Source organism: Kryptolebias marmoratus, linkage group LG1, assembly GCF_001649575.2.
Source record: "Kryptolebias marmoratus isolate JLee-2015 linkage group LG1, ASM164957v2, whole genome shotgun sequence".
In the NCBI taxonomy this organism is placed as follows: domain Eukaryota; kingdom Metazoa; phylum Chordata; class Actinopteri; order Cyprinodontiformes; family Rivulidae; genus Kryptolebias; species Kryptolebias marmoratus.
The window spans coordinates 5,062,952-5,087,303 of NC_051430.1; the positions used below are offsets into that span (position 1 = coordinate 5,062,952).

General features: G+C 39.9%; 1 protein-coding gene and 1 non-coding gene across 3 annotated transcripts in view; both read right to left on the bottom strand.

The window, feature by feature from the left end:
• Positions 1-24,352, bottom strand: part of unc5db (unc-5 netrin receptor Db) — a 360,215-nt gene that overhangs the window by 45,768 nt on the left and 290,095 nt on the right. For both annotated transcript variants that reach the window (XM_017434898.3, XM_017434897.3), the window contains 2 exons: positions 22,001-22,085; positions 1,563-1,734 (listed from right to left, as the gene is read on the bottom strand). In XM_017434898.3, coding sequence (XP_017290387.1) covers positions 1,563-1,734; positions 22,001-22,085 — 257 coding nt within the window. The remainder of the gene's footprint in view (positions 1-1,562; positions 1,735-22,000; positions 22,086-24,352) is intronic.
• On the bottom strand, positions 13,195-13,303 carry LOC112451332. The gene has a single exon (XR_003040139.1). It is a non-coding gene; the product is annotated as a U6 spliceosomal RNA (small nuclear RNA).

Here is a 24,352-nt window from a genome sequence, read left to right on the forward strand (position 1 = left end):
AAACTTTACAAACCTATGTTGTGCTGAGATATGGGACTTTCTCTTGTTACCCTTTCAAAAAAATCCATTCTTGTTCAGTCCTTTCCTAATTGTCCTCTCATGACGTTTGACATTTAACTTGCTCATAGTAGTTCTTTACAATGCCCCCTTATTGACATCTGTTCAGTCTGAGATGGAGCTCTTGGTTTTCTTTTGTTTTGTTTTTTTGCTGAACATTGCATGGCCTGACCTTCAGGGTGAATTTGCTGGGACGTCCCTCTGAGAAGACTAGCAGCTGTCTTATATATTTTCCACCTGTGAATAATCTTTCTGTAGCTAAATGTACATGTCTTTTGCTTAATGGAGCAGGTGGAGCAGATGCTCCCCCGTTTTCGAAAGTGAGGGTGCAAACTTGTCTTTTTGCTTCACCATTGTTTGACTTTAAAACAAAATGTTATCACTTACAGCAAATGATACAAAAAAAGGTAGTGTTCTTTCTAATTTGACTGTGTTTAATATAAATAAAAAAAGATGGATAATGAAAAAAAACTGCCACATTTTACAACCCCCATCTTCAGCTTTGAGTTGGTTTAGTCCAACTCAGCAGCACACTGGTATATGTCAGCTCACCAGTCAGACAGTGTTCAGTTGTGGAAATGTGAAAGAAGCTAAAGTTATAAATCAAACAGGACTGAATAAAAACGTTCAGTGATATCACGTTGATGAAGAGCACAAGACATTCTTAAGTTCAAAAAAGTGGGAAGTAGTTCTTTACAATGCATTCTTATTGAAAAAAAGTGAAAGTTTTGTAAATTACTATGTTGGTTTTACATCACCACTTAGCTATGGTTTGTTTAAAAAGAAAAATCATCCCTAAATGGGTTTTAAACTTGGATCTTGGATGCATTACACTAACCAGTCATTCTGTGTTCCTGTCTGTGCTCCACCGTTTTATGACCTGGAAGTCAGAAAACATCTCTGGGGTTTCATAACAAGGAGCTCATGTTTACAGCATGTTTGACTTTAAATGTAACCATTCTCCATTTGATTAGCAGTTATTTTATGTCCTGGTGTTCTTAAATTTGCTATCTCCCAGAATCATATTAAAAATAACGCAGAATCTTCTATGTGACTTCAAAAATTCCAACAGATACAGCTGCAGTGGCATGCATGGAAACAATTGTGTTGTAGTCACCAGAAAAAAAATGTGCCAATGTGAGTTTACCTGGGACCCTTTGCTTTATTTTTCAATGTTTACTTGTTATCATCATGAGCAAAGCAATATGCATCTGGATGCTGGCAAGCTAATGTTAATGTATCCAACATGCCCATCATTAGATAAAAGGTGGTGACTGGCTTTATTTTGTCAAGGTGACACATGCAGCCAAAGCAACTAAAAAGAGCTGACAGATCTGTCTGGTTGCTGGACAACCAAACTCTATTCCTGCTGACATTTAGCTACAAAGAAAGTAAAAAGGCCACTGCAGGGAAACCTAACCGAGGCGAGCTGAATGGCATGTGTGAGCCTGACTTAGATTTGAAGCTCTGTAATGCAGTTGACAGGTGCTGGGCCTGCAGCTCACCTCCCATTTACTGTCCTGGGTTTTCCTTTTGAGCTGGATGTTCCAGTTCTCTGCGTCCACCTCGGCACAGTGGGCGATGGTCATGGCTACTGGGCAAAAGAGATCCAAGCCTGGAGGACCGTATGTCACCTCTGGACCCAGGAGGATTTCACAGCTTTCCAGAGTTTGGACACTACACAGCAGTGACACACAAACACAACACAGAGAAACAGTAAATGCTACACACTTCTTGTAAAACTCGGTCACCTCAGTGGGTTTTTCTTTGGAATCTCACCAATATATTCTATAATCAGTGGTGAAAAGAAGCTCGTGCATGGCGCTAAAGTAACACAGTTGCCAGCACTAGTGAATCTTTCTATATAAAAAGAATGTTCTGTTTATTTCTGTGAACCTGTTATGTTTGCTTTTCTTCCCTCCTTGTGTTTCTGTAGTTAGGAAAACAACAAACTAATGAACATTGGTGGGCTGCAAACACAACACGCCCGCAGGGGGCTTTACTTCCAGATCTGACTGCCTCTGAGTGAGCATGTCCTGGATTTCTGCTCCAAAGGTTCAGGTTGCTGCCACACTGCTGCTGGATTTAGTTCCAACGAAGGTGAAAAATAGTCCCAAGGCTTTGAAGACGAGTCAAAGCGAGCTCATTAAAAGCAGCTTACAGCAAACAGGTGATTGGTGGCAGCAGCAAAGGTCAGGTTTTTAGAGAAAAACAAAGAAAAAAGGAAACAAAGGCTAGTGTGGTCGAGGACAGAGCCTACACAAAGCTTTACACTAAGCTGCTATCAATGATCACAGGTCATAGATCTATGTATGTGTGTGTGTGTTGGTCATGGGGTGGGGGGTAATTTGCTAGGCTTTTGTCCTTTGGATGAAGCATTGAAGAAAGCTGAAACTCAAATATCTTTTGTTGATCACCATTTTCAGAGGCCAGATCAGAAGCTAAAGCCCACATTTACACTAACAAGAACACTGACATGTGGACCAAGGATTCTTGGGAAAGCAGTGAAGAAACTGAATGCTTTAAATGGTTTAACGCAACAAAAAGTCTGTCAGGTTTAATTAATGTCTAGTTTGCCAAAGCCTAGATTTGAATATTGCTAAAAATGTCTTACTCAGTTTCTAACTGAAGAAGTCACATTTTCCTGTTGGCACTTCTTACTTAATACTTAGCTATTTAATTATATAAACCTAGGTGTGTAATGATATCTTGCAAGGTTAAAAATATTTCTTGTAGAGTTAAGAACTGTCTAGTGAACCAAAAATACCATCACATGATTTTATCTGGTTAAATTATTACTGAATCTCCATCAGTTTAAATAGTTTGTGTGGCAGCCGTTCAGAAACAATTCAGACACAAGGACCAGTGCTGCACATGACTAGCTAGGCCTCTGCAGCTATGTGCTGAGAGGAAGAGTCTCTGTGGTGTGCTTATTTAAAATAAAATGGATTTAATACCAAGCTCCCATGATAACTTTTTCAACTTTGAAGGTGAAAAAAAAGTTTGGAGCTCCCTTGAATCCATTTGAGTTGAGAGGAGAGGAGTGAACCTTAGAAGAAGAGGTGGAGGTAGTGACACAACTGTACTAATCACTGAAGCCCTGCTTATAATTTGAAGGTGAAATGTTTGAAGCTCTTTGAATTTTTAATTAGGGTTTTCTTAAGCTTTTTGATGTCTGTGGTAAAATGTTTTAATTAAAAGCCAGTTCAGAAAGGTGATAAAAAGTAATACATAGAAAATGAACAAAAGTCTTTTATTTTAAAGGATTCCAGTCAGTTCTGTTTGTTCTGATGGATAAAATTTTATGTGTTGTGGAAATAAAAACTATTTCCAGGCACTGTTAGATGAAATCATTCTATGAGGTTTGTTTATGTATGGTGCACGACATACAGAGAGCCTTAAAGACAATTAACAATCATAGTCAGAGTCCCAGCTCCGAATCATAGCTCTGGTCCCCAAAGTCACCATCGGAGCTTATATTAAAGACACTGAAATACTGGACCAGAAGGAGGAGCTACCGAGGAGCGAGTCAGTCTGGTTCCCATGAGGAGACAATTCAACATCACTCCTGTAAACAGGTTCATTTTGTGAGAACTCAAGGGACTTGGAATTCAGACATAACAACAGGTGTTACCTTTATAATAAACTTTCCCATTCCATTCCCCTCCTTTGATTATAAAAAAATATGTAATATTGGATATTAATCACACATTAAGTTTACTCTTTTTTTTTACTACTTTCCCATTACAATATGTCATATTTTTTATAAAACCTTTGACACAAGAAATCTGAATTTGGTAATATTATTTATTTATTTAAGAAAACATTGAAAAAAGATTAGCCCTTGATCAGATTTATAATTTTGGCCCCTTATGAAAATGAGTCTGACACTCCTGAGTTCAAGGTTAGATATTGTTAAGTTAGAAGTTGTTGAAGTTAGATCATAAAAAGTTAAAGCATCTTTCTAAGGTCTGAAGAGACTCATGAGAAATCAGACAGGAGAAGTACCAGGCAGTTGAGTTTGTGGCCAAACTTTTCTTTCTTTTCTCATGGAATAACTGTCTCGTTGCACTTGTATATAGAACTAACCAGTACCATGACTTGTACTTTGTTTTTCCATAGGAGTATCCACCAATTGATCGATTTAGACTGCAAAAAGACCAATAAGTGCAAGCAGGTAGTTGGCAGTTTTTTATCAACCGCTAAAACAATCCCAGGAAGTTAGGATCTCTTTAGGAAATCCTTGTCAGTGCAAACAACAACAACAACAAACAAACAAACAAAAGAAAAACAGTTGCTTTTTCAAACTTTATGGTTCAAAAAGGAGCCTGAACCAGATGTAGAGCCAATTTCTCTAAGCTCTGGTATGGACGGTCCCACAGTGGAAACCTGGATCAGATGGATCAGTATTCCAGATCTTTGGTGAAAGAAATGGACAACAAAGGTCATTCATAGTTTCACAATTGTTATCCAGGTAGGTCTACCTGTTAACCTGGACAGCAGTTGATGAAGTAAACATGAAGTAAACATTGTTATTCTTCATGAAAATAAAACCCAAGTGATTTGGTTCAGTAAATTGTCTGTATTCATCCAGACAATCTTGGTCCTTTGGCTCAGAACAGTCAGTCTGCTGTCAGAAACCTGGGTGTTAACAACTTGACAACTTATTTAAAGTTGGATAAACAGATTTGTGCAGTTGTTAGGTCCAGCTTTTTCCAACTCAGTTATTGTCAAAGTGAAGTCATATCTTCCTTTAAAAGACCTGGAGAAAGTTATTCATGCTTTAATCACTCTCCATCTGGACCTCTGTTGATTTAGATAAATCATCTCTGCATTGCTTACAAACCTTCCAGATTACAGCAGTTCATCTTCTAATTACTACAAAGAAGTATTTTGGGATCTTTTCATTGGCATCTTGCTGGTTTTTAAATTGGGTTTAAAGTTTTAATATTACCATTTAAAGTTTTAAATCATCTTGCCACACCATATTTAACTGATGTTCCTCTACACACCAGTAAGAGGAATTCCAGTCAATCAGCCACTTTCTCCCCCTTAGGTCTCAAGATTCAGATTAAAATCTAAAGGTAACTGGGCTTTTGCAGTGGCCACCCCAAACTTTTGGAACAGTCTCCCCTTCAAAATATGCAAAATTCAGATTATAAAAGACTTTTAAATCTCATCTTTTTACTTTGACATAAACAAAGCAAGATGTTACTAGATCTGATCTGCTTGTGCTGTCATTTTATGTATTTTATTATCCATTTATTATTGTTTTATATTTGATTGTATTGTATTGTTGTCTAGTTGGACTATGAAGCCCTTTGGTTAACCTCCAGTTGTTTTAAAGTTGCTATATAAAATTTACATTGAGATTGATATAAACCATGCATCGGGGTTCTTCTTGGCAAAGGAAAAAAGTCCTGCAGCACCCGTCATGTCTCCTAATGCCCGGGTTGCAGGGGGACTTGCCTGTCTTAGCAATCAGTGTGGCTCACTAATCACGTCATTCCACCAGCCTGGATTCACGGTCTCCATGGTAGCCATCTGCCGCCAAAAATGCTCCAGTTAAAAACAGAAGGTGAAGTAGCTGACTTTCCAACATTTTTCTCCACTCCATCACTGTCTCATGGCCCAGCTCCGATGACACAACTCCAGGACGCTCAGGCTACCCAGTGAGTCCCGACCTCTGTCTGTATGGAAAGATGCCAGCCGATACAGCTCGTCTACTGAGCCAGAGACGTTGCTATGGAGACAAGCCCAAGTTTAAAAACAAAATGAAATGCATGCTGGGTTTGTAATTGCAGCTGTAAATATCCATCTTGTTCACCCAATGGAGTGACTGATTGGCAAGAAAAGGTTATGTCACTCTGTGATAACAGCTGTGTTGTGTGATTCTGTCTCCCAGCAGACCACTTTCTGTGTGTCGGCACTCGGCCGGCAGGCTGCCCTTCCTGCAGTCTGTACGGAACTTCTTTTCACACAACTGGACAGCTCAAATGCTTCTCCCCATCTCCAACAATTCCTGACTGTATCACAGCACATGGAGACAAAAACATGCACATAAACCTTCACACTGGGACGAGAGAGGCCACAGCATCTTTGTGCACCACCAGTTTTTAAACTACTGTCTTGGTTCATACTATATTGCTAATTTTATCTTTTAGCTACAGTTTTGCTAGTTTGGCTTTTAGATACTGTTTAACTGATTTTAGATTGTTATGCTTGTTTTAACTTTGACACTTCAGTTATATCATTTGTCTGTTTCATTCATTCATTCAGTTTTCAGCAAAATCATTCAGCAAACAGCATGTTTGCAGAAAATGCATTTTCTCTAGTTTCTTTTGACAGCCGCCCACATCTCCTGGCAACTTTAGAGTCCTTTTCCTAAAGAGAGTTATGTAATCTCCTCAGCTTTGACTGAATTTAAACCTGCTTCTGCCTCCTAGAACACCTCCATGATAACTACTTTCTGGGTGATGACATCCACTCCAGCTTTCTTAATTACAAGCTCACCATCTGACCGGGAGTTTGTTGGATGGTGCGGCACAGAGTGTGTGTGTGTGTGTGTGTAGGTGTGTGTGTGGAGGCAGAATTTTCTCCAGCTGTCAGGCGTTGCAGGTACAGTAACATCTCCCTGCATCACTTCTCTCTGTAGCTAACCTCATGGTGGGTCTTTCTGCTAACACAACAGCAGCAAGGCTCTTGACTGGTTCTGAGAGCTCTTGATCACTGGGCCAGCAGTGCTGAGCCTGATCATGTGTTTAATTCAAAGTGTAGGCAAGGAGCAGATTACCTGCTCCTTAAGTAGCTGGATGCTTAGGCCCCACAGTCCGAAGCTGCTGGTTTCTTTTCTAAAATCCACTTGTCATCAGAATGAAGGGCTGTAAATGGCACAGACTGGAGCTCCCTGATGAGGTGCATTATTTAAAGAGAGCAATGACTCACTCCTCGGGGACTGTGAGAGCTGTGGAGAGTGGCAGATTGGGTCAGCAGTGGAGACGGTAGGCCTAATGAATGCACCCATTAGCACGCTCCATTACCTTCACTTTTTTTTGCTGGTAGTTTCTCACCTGTTTGTCCCACTGGGTTTTGCCAATTTTTAAGTTGTGCAGACACCGAATGTGCTACATGGATAAACTGATCAACCAGACACCTAGAGGTGAAGTTTTATGGATCACTTTTATATGCATGAAATACAGTTTCAGCTCTGTTTTTTTAAATAATTGCCCATCACCAATATTGGGTAATATTTTGGCAATGTTTTGTGCATATTTGTATGTTGTTTACCAAAATATCTCATGAACCACTGCACTAACTTTAATGAAACATTCAGAAAGTAATCATTGAGTATGCATCTACAAATAATATACTTTTAGAGTCAATCCAATTTAGGATGGCCACTACAGCCAACTAAACTTCGCAAAAAATGGCTGTAGCCCAATCAATTTTACAGATTTTTGAACTAAAACTTTGGCTTTAACTACTGAAGTCAACCTTTTTTGACTTTTAGCAAAGTATGTAATGATCCACTTTATGGATTTTAATGAAACTTTCAGAAAGTAATTATTGAATGTACATCAACAATGGGTTAACTTCTGAAGTAAGTCTGATTCAAGATGGTCATCTATCCATCCATATTCTTTTACCCACTTCTCCTTTCAGGTTGCATGGCAACTGGTATTTATCTCTAGCAGTCTCTGTTTAAATATGTGGAACACCCTAGCCAATTTGCAAGTCCATCTCAGGTCCACATAGAGACAAATGAGACAAACAACCTTTCACGCTCTCACTCACACCTAGGGACGGTTTAGAGTTATCAGTAAACTTAGCAGGCATGTTTTTGGTCTGTGGGAGGAAACTGCAGCACCCAGAGGAAACTCATGTGTGCAAAGGGAGAACATGTAGACTCCACACAGAGGCTGGGAGGCGAACCGGTGACCTTCTTGCTGTGAGGCGACAGCATCAACAACTGTGCTGCCCGTATCGCCTCATGATGATGTAATTGTTTAGAATACTTTAGGTTTTTGCCCTGTGACATTTAAAATGTTTTATAGTGAGTGAATCTGCAGCATTTTACGACTCCATCAGAGTTGGAAACAGTTTGTTCTAGTTTTCAATTTTAAAGAAAATTTGACACATATTTTCATACATACCTTAAACTGTAGAAATGAAGACAATATTGTTGCTGCTCTGTCCTGACAAAACAATGTTTCTGGTTGTATTTTAGTCCTCTTCTTCAATGTTTTTTCATTCCCTCTATTCTTTTTACACTGCTCTTTTCCCATTGCTGGCCTGAGAAAAGTTTAAAAACGTTTTAGTTGAAGAAGTTTAAAATTAATTAGTTTTTATAAAATCAATTTAACTAGCCATCTGCATTTGGTGATATTACAATGTTTACATTCTTTTAATAAAATGCAGTCTGCCTTAACATGGCAAGATCATACTGTATTATGATCAGAAATATGAATTAAAATGGTGCAGAAATGGTACTAAACTACTTCAAAACATTTGTCATGTTGTGGCTGAATGAAGCTCAGTTTCCTGCTGTTTGGAGGTTTGTCCTGTCTCGTTAGTATGGTAAGTTTGTCTGCCTTTAGTCTTCAAATATTAGCATCTGTAAACAACAGTCAGACAAACCATGTTTCGTTTTACTTTAAAATGTCACACAGCACCAATAAATCATAAAGGTGAGGGAGGAGAGATGAACGACAGTGCTGGCAATGCTGCATTCACTGACACCTGGGAATCTGAAAACTATCCATGTAAACATTAGTTTAGGCTGCATACGTATTTCAATTTATCTGCTTATAGTGGTGGCCCCGTGTCACCTCTGGCTACCATGCTGAGCCCACTTCATGACTGCACATCCTTGTCCTCTGCCCCCCCCCCCTCTCTCTCCTCCTTCTGTGTGACACCTTTTCATGGAGGCAACAGGGGTGATGACCAACTCAGAGAAGAGCCCACTCTCCAAATACTTCCACTCCCTAAACTGACCTGACACACAATAAATGGAAAACTTTTCTCTTTTCAAGCCCTCTTGTAAAATTCTGCCCTTTGCGGTGAGCCATATTGCTTATATCAAAATCTGCTACAGCTTCTGAGACCCAAGTGTACTGTGACCCTTTTGACTGGAGAAATGACTGAAACCAACAAAGCTAATCACTTCAAACAAGTCACCATGCTATTTGGTCACTTCTCACTGAGAGTGCTGCACTCAGACAACTAAAAATAGCATCAAATTACTCAACAGGTTCAATGAACGCTTAAGTGCTGGAAAATAGACAATGACATGTTTAGTTACGGTGAGGTTTCACAGTGTTTCTTTTTGCTTTGGCACAGTGTGAACACAAAATAAAAGGTTTGACATTGCTACAGGAGTCATGTTGAATCACCAGTGGTGCTCAGACACCAATCGGTTTTAACATTGTGACCACCTACAGGTAAAATAAAAAATACACTGATTCTCTTACTATAATGACGGTGAGTAGAAATAAACTCACTTGAACAATAAAATAGTTAAGCACCCAAACAAAGTGGTGGAAGTGAAATAAAACTTAATGTGCTGAAAGGTCCTGATTAAGAGTTTTTGATCCTGATACAAAATCAGAGTCATTTAATCCACCTGTGGCCTTCGGGTCAAGTTAACCCAAAGTTACAAGGGCTTCTTTACCTCTCTCAATTTTTTTCTCCTTTTTGAGGACTCCATGAAGGTTAAAAAAAAAACAATGGGCCAGAAAAAAAAATCTGCAACAGTTTTCTGCAGAAGTTAAAGGACCTCAGTTTGTTCTGAATGTGCAGGGGGCTCTGTTCCTGCCTGTGGAGTGTCTCTATATTCAGACACCAGTCGAGTTTGTCATCCAGCTGAAGATCCAGGTATTTATATGTCCTGAGCATCTCCACATCAACCCCATTGATACACATGGAATATATGACAGGCTTGATCTTTTAGAAGTCTTCCAACATCTCCTTGGTCTTGGAAGTGTTCAGCTGCATATGGTTGGACCTGCAACGCCTCACCAAGTCCTCAACCAGGCTCTTGTACTCCCCCTGCTGTCCTTCTGTCCTCTCTCACACAACCAACTATCGCAGATTCATCTGAGTACTTTTGGACATGGCAAAGCCCAAAATTATACTGGAAATCAGGGGTGTACAGAGTGACCAGGTCAGGAGAGAGCCCAGTCCCCTGTGCTGCTGACCACAGGGTTGGATATGATGTACTGTGGTCTCTCTGTGAGGTAGCCTGTAATTCATCGCACCCCATCTCAGTCAGCCTGTCGCTCATAAGGCATGGTTGGTGGGTGTTAAAGAGAGAAACACAATTCTCACAGCACCACTACCTTTCCACAGATGAGAACACCATGTGCAGCAGAGAGCTGGGTTTTAACTTAGACTTTCAAGATAAAGCTCACAAGTGAAGGCTTGCCGCAATTTCAGCCTGGCAGACTCACCCAGCTGTCCAGCATCACTCATCTCGGATCCTCGCTCCCAGCTGTCAAATCGCATCCAGGTGCAGGATATAAGGCTCCCCGTCCACGGCTCCTCCTGCTCGCCAGCCAAGTCTCGTCCCACCGCCTCCCCGATCTCCACCCTCCTTCGTGTGCTCCTCTGGACTCCCCTTCCTCGTCCTCTACGCCACCACCAGGTCCGGGTCCTGGGGGATGACCACCCTAATCTCTCACCCTACTTCGATCATTCAAGCTCACAGCGGTTCTCTGCAAACTCGTCATCTGCCGGGGCCCGAGCGCCAAAGACCTCTAGCCAATAAAACACTCTAATTGTCTCTATCTCTTCGTGTGAGTCTCTCCAGGTTGAAATACTTTTTCTTGCCCATCACCCTGAAAAGCAGGCAGTTATATTATTGGGTAAGTGTGGGTTTGTTTGTCTATTAGTGAAATATCTCATGAACCACTTGACAGATTTTAATGAAACTCTCAAAAACACTATGAAGCTAAATTAGTCTCAAAAGTATTCACAAAAGCATACAACAAGATTTGTATGTGTATAATAAAATTCACAGACGCATATGGCATGATGCACAAATGTATGAACAGTTTCTTAAATGCACACATTTCAAATTAAATACAAATTGTCAAATGCTCATGCACCAATAATCTGCTGCGGATCAATTAGTCAGCATGATCAGCTTGTTTGTGACTTTTAAGACTTTCTTTACGCACCAGATTCACAAATGTAATACTGTGTTCAATATTGCTTAAAAACTAATGGATTGATTTTGATGAAATTTTCAGGAAACGTTGGGGTTGTCACAAAAAAACCCCCCCAAAAAAACAAACAAACAAAGAGACAAAAAACAAACAAACAGGATCACAATCCAGATCGGACAATTTTTTCATGACCCTATGGCCTTGGGGAATGTTTGCGCTCTCCGAGAGCTTCTTTCTACAGGCATGTTTAGCTCATACTTACTTCAGACAATGGACCATGTAGTGGTTGCCCCGCCATCGTCTCAGTTGTCTACTGGTAGAGGCTAGGGCACTGGCAAAAGAGGACGCTGCTGCTCTTGACATTTTTTCTGGTAGTTTTTCCAGAAGAAGAATAATCTTCCCATTTTGTGTCTTTTGTTTTAGATGCATAGTCTACAAAATTAACATTTTTGAAATACAGTAACGTCAAGGTAAGGTTTTGTGTTTTAATATAGGGTTTTATGAGCTACTGTGCAAAGTCAGAATTTCATTATTTCTATTAAAGCAGAAAATTTTATTATGGCTCAGAGTTAAAGTGATTAGAGTGTAAATCTGGAGCATGAAGTCTGAAAAGTCACAAGAACAGGCAAGCTGATATGTGCACCTGTGTTAACTGATCAGACCTCAGCAGATGATTGCGCACACACATTTATTCTTTTGCGTATCATATTCCTAGGGGGACCGTTTGAAATGTGTACATTTGAAAAACTTTAAGTTGTGCATTGTGCAATATGCATATGTGAATTCTGCTGTACACATTCAAATCTTGCTGTACGCTTGTATGCATACAAATCTTGTTGTATGCTTGACCCAGCTGGTTAAGGCATATGGCTGCCCATCCTCAGCCTGCTTCTGCTGGAGATTTCTTCCTGTTAAAAGAGAGTTTTCTTTTCCAATGTGTTGCTCAGGATGGGAGACTGAGACAAAGTGAAGATTCAAGACAATCTGCTGGCTTCCTTAGATAGATTCTTTTTACTAATTGGCTCTTTATAATGTATGTGAATGGTTTTGTACAGCGCCCTGAGATGACTTTTGTTGTTAATTGGCGCTATATAAGTAAACTGAATTGAATTAAATTGAATACTTTTGAGACTACTTTATAACACACTTTATCTATAGATGTCAAACCAGGTAACCCTTCCCCTGGTGGTATCCTCATCCACCTGTCGAGGCTGCATATGGAAATATGAAATCTGGGTTCAACTCTCCTAACGCACCATGGATGTGGAAAATGTGTCAAAACGTCATGGATCAACAGGCACAGGCTGGACCGGTGATCAGAACCCCCCCCCATTATTCCATGGGGCCTTACTGCATAGGAGGAGACAGTAAATCCCAGGATGCAGCAGAACCAGCCAGTGAGGGTTTGGAGACTGGAGATAAAGACAGGCTCAGGAGAGGGAGGAGAATCAAGGGGGGATAAGAAGACTGTATCCCTTTGTGTGTCTGTTTTTCTTTCTCCTGCTTATTATCCATCCATCTATTCATTGTCTTCAACTGCTTGATTACTGCTCTGTTAGGGCACTTGCAATACTAGTTGTCACAGTTTGTTTGTCTTTGATTTTTTGTTTTAAGAAAAAATTACAAGTCACTTGTAACCATCAGTGCACCCTTTTTATTTTTATTTTTATTTAAGCTTGCCTGTAAGCAGTTAACTTTTGATCAGGACTACTGAGCTCTTTTTTGTGACCTTTGTATTTTTTTACCGGGTGCACAGTGACAGTTGTTAGAGCTGTCTCCTCACAGTGGGAAGGTTTCAGGTTGACCTCCTGACCTTTCTATATGCAGTTTACATGTTCTCCCTGTGCACGCCGGAACTTCCTCCAGGTACTCTGGTTTCCTCCAACAGACCACAAACATGCATGTTAGTTTCATTGGTAACTCTAAATTGTCCTTAGGTGGAAGTGAGAGTGTGAATGGTTTGTCTCATTTGTCTCTAGGTGGCTTTGTGATGGATTTGCATGTCACCTTTGTGCCCCAGGAACCATACTAATCTTTTCTGTATAGTTCCAATTTTAGTATATGTGCTACAAAGGTAGCACAACTTAGGCTTTTTTCTAAAATTAAAATCCTACTTATGTGGTAAGCCTGCAGGAATCATTGTCATTTAATGTGTGTTGACTGCCTAGAGCAGTGGTGTCCAGTCCTGGTCCTTGAGGGCCACTGTCCTGCATGTTTTACATGTTTCCCTGCTCTGCAGATGCCTGCGAATCACTCAGTCATTCAAATCAGGTGTGATACAGCAGAGAGATACCTAAACAATGAAGAACAGTGGCCTTCCAGGACCAGGATTGGACATCACTGACCTAGATGGTTTTAGTGAGAGGAAGTAGAGTTAGAGCTCTCAGAGGTAGCTGAATGACAGGTGAAATTGCTGGCTGACTTTGGTCAGTAGAGAATGTTGATTAAAGGGATCTAAACACCACTTTCAGCAGTACAAAATCTTAAGAACAATATAATCTGGGATTGTTTAAATGTTTTCATTTTTATCCACAAAGGAAGACTTTAAATATCTTAATTTGCTTTAAATGTTATTTTAGAAGAAGGAAATCATCAGTTTAAAAAGAAAACAAGTGCATTTTTTTCCTCTTTGTTTAAAATGTTTTGTTTCTCATCTGAGGAGCTTTTTCAATTTAAACAAAAAGTGTACAGTTCCAGCTCTGAAACTGAAGATGCTCCATTTATGTGAACTGAACTCTGATGCAATGTTCTCCTTCTGCAACTCGATGTCATCAATTATGTTCATCTGTCAACATGAATATTTTTAGTCCACAAATAATTTTTCTGACTTTATCTTGTAAAAGCTTAAACATAACAACTAAATATCCCAATTGTCTAAAGTCTGGCTGTACTAAAGTATAGGAGTACTTTAATCTAGCTGACATAAATCATTTACTTGGTACAGATGACTTAGGAGATCTCTCATAGCAACTACAGTAAAAGGGGCAGGTGGAATATGACTGTTTTCATTGTATATTACTTACTAAAGTACATAAATTACTAAAGGTGGGCTCTGGTACACTGCTCCATCCAGAAATGGAGACCATTTGGATTGAGTGCTACAGGCAGCCTCGACTAAAAAGCCTGGCTCTGAAGCAGAAACTTTGTCACAGCTACGCACTGGGGCTTTGTTGCTTACAACCATGAACAACATGTTGAATAGCTAAGTCCATAAAACTGTACCTTTTAGGCACTTTACCAATCCCGAGACATTCCTTATCCTGATGAAATTAACAAAACTTTATTGGGAGATCCTAGACAACATTATTTATTATACAATAGCAGATCCCAAATGATCAACTGCATCTACAAAAACTCTTTTTTTTTCATTAAAGTTATTCCCCTGCAAAGACGAAGCTGTTTCTGCTTGTGAAGGTTGGACTTATCTTACAAAGTGCTTATAAAACCTCTGAGGCAAAAGGAAATATTTTTGACCTAAGCAAAACTTTGCTTTAAAGGGTTTTAAATGTTTCTTTGAAGCTTTAAAAAGTCAAACTGAAGTAGAGAGGCTTTAATGGGACTCTGCCTGAGTGTGGAAAAGTAAGTCGGACAGAGACTGGGGCTTGATGTTTTAGCAGAAAAACAGAAAATACAGTCCTTTGGATTTCCATTGGCCTGGGAGGATTCAGACAAGCAAGGTGACAACCATAACGGACCACAGAAAGAAGCACAGCTGAGTACAACAAATGTCTGCACAAATCTACCACTGGACACTGACAGAAAAAAATGCATCTGAAAAAATAGATTTTAAGGTCTGGAAGATCTGCAGGTTTTTAAGTCTGTGTGTTGTTTTCATTTTCTTGTTTTCTGTTTGAGACACTCTCCGTGACCTACACAACAGAATCACAGCAAATTAGGAAAACCTCCCTCAGTGTGAAGGCAATCATGAAATCCTACTCTCTTGCACTTGCTAGATTTTTTCTGCTCTATCTGTGTCGATCCTGCGTCCTCACCATGTACCAGCAGCATGTAACTACCTAAACCCCCACAATCAAATCACTTCCCAGGCACGCCCTGTCCTGACTCCCTTGGACTGTGTCAAGATGCAGCTACTACACGTGGTACACAACCCTGACCACGCTAGGATGATGCTGCCACAAGTATGAACCAGCAAGTATATTTGCATTTATTAAAGAATGGGTTATTTGATGTTTTCCAGTCTAGATTCAGAGTCAACCACAGCACAGAAACAGTCTCAGTCAGAAGCAGTCTTTAGTCCACCAAACACGTTATGCTTTTGGTAGTGTTGGTTTGTTTGTTCGTCCTTCTGGTAGCAAGGTTACTTAAAAACTAATAACAGATGTGGGTGAAATTTACAGGAAACGTTAGGATTGTCAAAACAAACAAGTGAATACATTTTGATTGTTATTTGGTCTAAGGTGAAGATCAAAGATCAAGGCCACTGGAGACCTAGTGCTCTAACTTTGCTACTGTGTAATGTAGAAATGTCAAACTACACAGCTGGACACCTCATGGGTGATCCCAATTGATTTCTAGGCCATAGGGTCAAGGTCACAGGTGCTCTAACTCTAACTCTAGCTCTAACTCTACAACCATGAACCATAGGAATGGACACAGCTGGACACCTAATAGGTAAAAGTGGATCCTTTTTTATTTCAATGTTGTGGGTTCAAAGGTCAAGGTCACAGGTGATGCTTTTTTAGAACAGTGTCTATGCTCCAGATTTTTCTTACATTTCTGGGAGTTTTTTTATCATCAGCCTTCCTGTGGAGGAGGAAACACCATCAGCAGCATGACAGGAAGCAGGTCTTTAACTCTGTCACTTCTCATCATATTATCTTAGTCTAAACCTCTAGTATGAAAGGTGGTGGGTGATTTCTTTAAGAAATCCCAGGCCTTTAATTTGTTAAGCTTTTGGTCCTTTTTATGTCAACTTATAAAAATTTACATTTTAATTATAAATATAATAGGCTTTTCTACTGCCATCTGTGCTCGAGCCTAATTAGCTCTGTTTTACCTTCTGGTGACTTTGGACTCCCTGTCTGCTGCGGCACCTTTAGTTTCGCTTATTTATTCACAAAGATTTGTTTGTTTCCTCACCTGGCAGCCTCTGGCTCATATGTCTGCACATGAATCTTCCTCTTTCCTACCACAGACCGATGGTGACAGCTTAGCAGGGGCCAAAACCATATCTTGTCAGAATGGAACCTAAAATCTTCTTTAGATTTTCAAGAGGTGAGAAAAACCAAGCACTTTAAACTGTCAGGTAGGATCTCTAACTGGAGATAAAAGCACCTCTGAAGCTTCTTGTACATTTCTAAAGACATCACAGTTTTCATATCTACCATTCATACTCACACATTCCTCTGAGCAAATGGCTGAATGAGATTTACCGGTAGGTATTTGTTTGTCTCTACTGTAACATTGGGAAAATAAATAAACAGCTGCTCTGGATTAACTGAGGTCAACACAAAACAGGCATCATAACTCTTCCATGAACTAAATCAAAGAAATGAATATCAAATGAATATCATTTTAACTCAATATCTGCAAATTTGAAAGAATTAGGCATTTTTTGCATTGGGTTTGTTCAATTAGCTGTGGTGGCCATCTTGAATTGTTTTGACACCACAACTTTGCTAGAGAAATTGTATTTTTAGTGAAATTGCAGTGTGAATCTGGAAGAAACTGAATCTGAATTGCTAAAAATAAAACAGTCAGAACAAAACCTAAAAGCATTGCTGCTTTGCGGTAGCTAAAAGCTCCAATTTACAGAACAGTAGCTAAAAACTAAAATCAGTAGAAAAGTATCTAAGAGTTAAAAATCTACAAAACAGTAGCTTAAGGTTAGAACTGCCAAAAAGGTAAACACAACTAAAAGGTAAAATTAGCAAAATGGGAGCTAAAAGCTAAAACTGTAGCAAGCATACTGAAGTATCAAAGAGCACAACGTTTTCAAATATGAAGCATGAACACTATCAGTTGTAGATGTTTGTCCCATGACTACTTTATAAGAGTTTCATTAAAATCCTTCCAGTGGTTTATGAGATATTTTGCTAACACACACACACCATTATCATGCTTCTTTTCCCTTTTGGGGTTCTGGCAGTAATTAAAAACTGCTGATATGATTTTACTCAACAACATGGTTGTTGCAGGCGTAACTTTCTGCTGCACTTCTTAACATATTATTGCATTTTGTTTTCAGACAATCCACGGCCCTGTCATTCTTCCTGTTATTGTGTGTATTTTAGGAGCTCTCTTTCCTTCTGTGACTTTGCTCAAGTGGAACTGTCTGAATAAACTGTGACACTTCAGAGGAAACTAGAAACCCTCTACCCCCACCTCCAGGAGAGGAGCTGAGTCCATGTACGGGTCATTACGGAGCTGTGATCAGAATCCATAATGTGTGTGCCACCAAGATGAAAGGCCTCGGGAGACATCTGCATCCTCTCTGTGCATTCATCTCTGCATTCTTCATGGTTTAAACGAGCTCTCTGGGTCGCAGCTCCCTCCCACAGAGACACGTTGTTGACACCAAGAGGAGGACATAACTACATATTGACACTCAGAGAGCAAAAAACAACAAAAACAAAAAACACTGTGTGGCTTTGTTTCCTGCAGCAAAGGGAAGTAAGTCAGTTGGCTAAATGAAGGGCTCTATAACAGAGCCCCCCAAGGCTCTCACAGCTTGAACTCCAGTTTCTCTGTGGCAGCTGGGACATCAAAGCACAGAACGACCACCTGTGAGGGGCTTCTGGATGTGAACACCCACATCGTGACGCCTAAAGGAGTCCTACAGGGAACAGGAGATAGGCTGAGCACATCTGTCACAGGAGCTTTGGGGCGGACACACAGTATCACAGAGATAGCCATGGGGACGGTCACATAGATCTGTCCTCTAAATGTCTGCAGGTACTTCTGCCCACCAAAGTAACAAAAGCTGATATCTTTTACACTTCTGTTGTTTTCATTTCTTGATAACTAGTTTTGTGTTTCTGGTAAAAAATGATAGCATAATTCTTTATAAATCCCTAATAGTATATATTTCATCACCTAATGCTACGATCAGGCGTGGGCTGATATGAGACTCTGATGGTATGGTAACCTTGAGCAAAAAATATCACAGTTTCATGGATTTACAGTATTAAAAACTGATTTTAATGAAACTCAAAGTAAAAGTTGGATGTTTCTACAACTGCTTCTTTCTAGTGTTAACCTTATGAAAGATGGCTGCCACAGCTAATCAACCTAGATAAATACAAAGATAGCGATAAGTCAATCAATTTTACAGATACTGAAATAAAATAGAGAGTGTGTGTGTGTGTGTGTGTGTGTGTGGGGGGGGGTTCTGAACGGGGAGATTCATTTGTTGATTTTGTTCCATGGAGAACTGGGTTGGAACCTACCCCATATTGCAAAACCTGCAGGTTAAAGCTGGTGAAGGCAATCCTGGTCCTCAGGGCCTCTATCCTAAATGTTTTCCTTGTTCCTCTGCTCCAACACACCTGATTCAGAGGTTAAATCACCTCTTCATGTTCTGCAGAAGCCTGTTAATCACCCATTGATTCAAATCAGGTGTTGGAAAAATAAAAACACGGGACCAAAACCAACCAAAACCAACCAAAACACCGACCAGGCGAAAGGCCAGGGGAACTCAACAAAACAAAAACAAAGAACTCAAAGTTTGGGTGGACAGCCCGGGAACCATCGACGAAGGGACCAGAGTTCGGGAGGACAGCCCGGGAACTGTCCACACAAAAGCCAGAGTTCAGGCGGGCGGCCCGAGTATCGTACAAGATGCTGCAGGCGAGAGAGAGGCGATGCCGGGGTCCCTCTGCGAGGCAGGCGAGAGAGAGGTATCGTCTGGGACCCTCTCAGAGACAAAAGGGCTAGGCATCCTAAAAGCCCCACAGATCCTCGGGGCAGATATCCAGGAGGGACTGAAAACCCTGGAGGTGGATGTCCTGGGGGGCCTTGGGGTTTGAAATCATGGGTCCCTGGTGGCTGGAGAGTGTAGAACCCTGAAGGCTCAGAAACATGGGGCCCTGGAGGCTCGAAAGCGACCTGGTGAGAGGCATCGTTGTCCATGACTCTCTCAAAGGCTTGGTAAAAGAAGTCGACAACCCTCTCTGAGGTTTGGTGAGAGGTATCGTTGTCCTTGAGCCTGTCGGAGACATCTTCCAGTTTCTCCGACAGGAGACACCTTCCATTAGGCAACGTAGAACCTTCCATTAGGTGAGTCTTCCCATTAGGCAGGGTGAGGGGAGCGGCCCGGACCCGACAGTCAACTGCTGACTGGTCCGTGAATGCTCCCACACTTTTGTTTATTTCACCTTGACTCCGTGTCCAGACTTGGGTTAAATAAATAAACACCTTGTCATATGTAAAGTGGTCTGGACTCCTTATGTTGTGTGTCCTGTGTGGACCGTAACATATTGGGGACTCGTCCAGGAAACGAACCCAGGACCTCTCACACCAAAGCAAGAATCATACCCCTAGACTGTTCTGTTTGAAAACTCTCTTGCAGTTGTATTAGTTTCATCAAGTTATCTGTGCTGAAAGTGTTAGATTTTGTCCCTCCTCTTAACATTTTTGCTGAGCAGAATTTGCAGCCAGCTTTACTCTTGACACCATCCATCGTTCACTTTAAAATACTGGCTTCCTCTTCTTCTTTTAATGTTTTTGGCATTTAACAAAAAACATTATGGTGAAATACCAATCGATGAAGAATGTGGATCAGGACAGCCAACTCAAAAAATAAAAACAACCAACGTTCGCACAGCTGACCTTGGTCTTTTGGTCCTCCTATACAACTGAGAGATGAGTGTGACTGTAGTAAAGTGAAATCACTGCTGTGGTATCAAAACACTTTTACAAGTACAAGTACATGTACATGGCATCAGAACCAATACCTGATACTGGTATCTGTAGCTATGTGTGAGTTTGTCTCAGGTAGACCCAGTGCAAATCTAGTTTGTCCTTTTTCTAGTGGAGCACTGATAAGTGTTTGTAGTTCAGATTAATGTCCATCAGAATCTTAGTTTTGTGTCCACACACAGATAGATAAATGTGTTTGATCTGGCCTCTGAATCTTTAGGGCACATGTGTCAAACTCAAAGCCCACAAACCAAATCTGGCCCTTGATAACATTTTATCTGGTCTCCAAGGTTTTTTAAATGTACCTAAGCTGGCCCACCCGATTGCAGATTGCATCTCTATCACTTCTCATTTTGCTTTAAAAATAGGGATGCTTAGTGCAGATTTCTCATGATGGTTAGTCCACTATGAACCCAAGAAAAACACGTTGGAATCTTTGAGTAATCTTGGATTTTGATGTGAAAAAGCAACAAAGAATGTCAAATCAAACTCTTGTTGATGAACTTGCAGGCAAGAAAAGATGTTGGGTTAATGTGCATCACAGCAACAGTCCACTTTAATTATCTTTTCCTGTAGTTTCCTCTTTCTTCATTGTCAAATGTTGTTTGTGGATTTTTTTAAATTGATGGATTGTGATAAAGTAAACTTTTAGGATTTAATACATTAAAACATTGTTGATAAAGCATAATAAATAAATGCATATGTGTATCTTTAAAAAAACATTTTTATTCATTAAGGTATGTATGTTCTAAATGCTAAATTAAATGCCATTGGGAAAAGGTAATTTGTATTTCTATATGAATTTGACACATTACACATAAAAAAACAAGGATAAGTTATATCTTTTTTCAGTAATATTGACTGACATTGGCCCTTGCCTAGGACAAAGTTTTTAATTTTGACCCTCTTGTGTTTGATGCCCCTATTTTAGGGCATTAGGGTCAAAATCTGGTCAGCCTTTGGTTTGTAAATAAAAAAATTCTAATCTGTTCTGAGAAATGTCAACCTAAGAACTTCGTTTCCCCTTGCAAACTGTAAGTTTGTTTAACTCAATTGATCGAAAGAAAAATGAATCAAATTTTGAAATAGAGTAAGATAAATTTTTATCAAGTGAAAGATTTATCAACTCAAACACATTTGAACACTGGTGTTGGGTACAAATTATAGTGGCCACAAGAAAAGCTTGTGATGACAATAAGTACAGTGGTTGCCTAAGAAACCAGATCTACTAATAAACCTTGTGTACGAGGTGGTTTCTTGAACCCCACGCGTGTCACTGAAGGAAAGTTGAGGACCATGTGTGACCTTAACCTGCAGTGCGTTCAAGCTGTGTAATTCTGTCCAACATGACACAGCACTGTTTCAGAACTGACACAGCTCCAGCAGAGCTGAAGGAACCTATTCGTGATGACCACACTGAAAAGAACAAAGACTCCTATCAGAGCCATCAGTCATCTTTACTTCCCACATGGTGTTTCAGCTGATGTTTTCTTACAGTGGCTGTAAATTATCCTTACAGCTTTAAAATTGTCTTAATCTTCAAAATGAGAGAGATAACACGATTTTTAGGAAAAAAGAAAACAACATAATGCTATTAAACTTCAGTTAACAGACATTCAGTTGCAAAAAATATATTCTTTTGACATCAGAATGCTTCAAACTAATTCTTTTCTAATTAAGGCAACAATTACGGAGCACATTAAACATTGTAATATGTTTCAGTGAGACAGTTAAGTGTTGAGATGTGACTTAATGCTGCAGCTGTAATGAAAATCAAAGTAACAAAAGACAATAAATCTCTGAAGACAGAATACGGTGAATCAGAACAGATGGATACTGAGGTAAAGATACAGACAGGCAGATGCTTGAAATGATATTTGGATAAACCGGAGCCTCACCTTGCCTCTCCTTGATTGATGAGCACGTACATCTCCCAGGACATATTTTCAGCCACAGCTCCATGAGGCACGAGCAGGCTGACCCCTGGAAAACACACACAGGTGTGTGAGCTTCAACAAACACAGCTGTCTGAAAAACAGATCACACATGCCGAGGAGATTTACAGGATGCTCAGCCTGCTGCCGCGGTGGCTAAAAACAACAAGCTGAATTTTAAAATGAGATAATCACCTTTCACTGGCTTTAAATGTCCGTGCATGTTCAGTCCAACTTGTGAACATAAAGAAAGTTTTCAGAATAGAAAGGAAGGTTTCAAAAATGTAATAAAAGTCTAAATCTGTGACACATTAAGTATCTTTAGTGGAGAACTATTGTATTAAAAACTTAATTAAAGAAAATAAATATTGCCCGCTGTTTTAAACTAAGTCCATCTTATGAGGACAAATGACAAAGCTGTATGCATTTTGGTCAAACCTTTAAAGTGACGTTTGCTGTGTTCTTGGGTTTACACAGGAAATGAATTTATGCTCTGTTCTGACGCTGTTATTACTTTTTGTAATAATCAGTTAGTGGGAGGAGTATTCATGAAAATATACTCAGGTTATCTTACGACACATTTTTAGACACAATGTTGTCTCGTCAAGTAAAAACCTCAGGGATAAAGAATATTTGGATGTGAAATATTTATTTACTGCCAGTAATAAATACTGCTCTGTAAGCAGACATTAGTCCACACATCAGATCAGAGATCGGCAGTTTCAGACTTTGTCTGATCGCAGGGTCATGTTTTAACACAATACTCCTGTTTTTGTGCAGTAAAACAGCAGACAAATAGAAGCATATCAGCACAGCCATTTATTTTGAAGATTAAAGCTGAATGGTATTTTTACTACATGCTTACAGGTGTTTTAATGGTGAATTTGAAACTTACTGATCTGTGAATATAATGTTGTGATGATCAGTGTTTTTAAGCAGCAAATAATTTAGACTGAATAACACATTAGATAAGAGGAAATGACTGAAGCACAACAAACCACTCACCTCCTCTTCTCTCTGTAAACTCAGAGAGCACAAACCTAAAAACGTGTGTCAGTCTGTTAGTTTTCCATTAATAAAATAAACAAGCATAAAAAAAGTTTACTGTTTGATAGTTTAAAAATGATGCAAGGGAGAGGTTCATCACACATTTAATGAGTTGCGCTCCACGTCAACGCAGCTGAGTTCTGCTTCACGCCTTCTGGATCCAAAATGCTCTCTGTATTTTGGAAAGCTCACGTCTACAGGGGATGTCTCCATCTGTGTTTGTGAACTGCAGCTTAAAAACAGACTGGTCCGTACAACCATGCTGCTGAAAAGTGTTGTAAAGTACTTATAGAAAATAATGGGACTGAGGCTAACACCAGAAGAACACCTTACAATTTCTGCAATAAAGAAGTGTCCATGTTTAAGCAAAAACAAGGTCAATGGTAGAACATGAAGAGTGGGTAAAGTCAACAGAATCATTCAAGATTGGTTTTAAAGAACACTGAGAATTATCTTTAAAAGACATAATTTTGCACAATACAGTATTTAAAACACTATTATTCTTCAGGAAATTAAAAAAAAAATGGCAGAAGCAGTTACATTTTCTCATGAACTAAATCGATGATTATGATGCTCCTTTGTGTAATAACTTATAGAAAATATTCTAGTCAAAATTACAAAAAATGTTTGCCATCATTTCCTGATCAGTTTTTCTTTGGTACAAAGTAGTTCCAGCTAACTGGAAACATTCAGATGTCTGTGTTTTCTTTGGGACATTTGTTTAAAGAAAGAAAGTTCCAGCTAAAGTTTCAAAAATGTTATCCAGATTTAAACAAATCCTTGAAACTGTGAAAAGCACACAGTTCAGCCCCTCTGTGTCTGAGTTTTGTGTGAAGACTCTGAGTCTTTGTGAAATCCAAGGAAGGCAGCCGTTCAGGCCTTTAGGTGAGCAGAAGCTGTGGTAATCTGCGGTGAAGTGCTGTGTACGGCTGGAGATGCAGGATAATGAACGCTCCTCCCTGCAGGCTCGGCATGTGAGAGCTGCACTTCACAGCAACAGCCTGAACGACATCCGCAGGAGGCTGATTTCACATCACCTCTCCACTCTGATGGCTCGCCGCCACATACGCCACAACCACCGCTAAAAGGCTGCGAGTGCTCCGGCCTGCAGGGCTCATGGACGACTGCAATGGTTCCTTCAGACTTCTTATTGTGTTTGGGAGACAATCCTAAGATTTTAAATTTCTCTTATGATTAAAATGAAAATGAAAGGTTTTCTATAACAATGTATGGGTTGGTTGGTTGTTTGGAGAGCAGGTGTGAAACTCA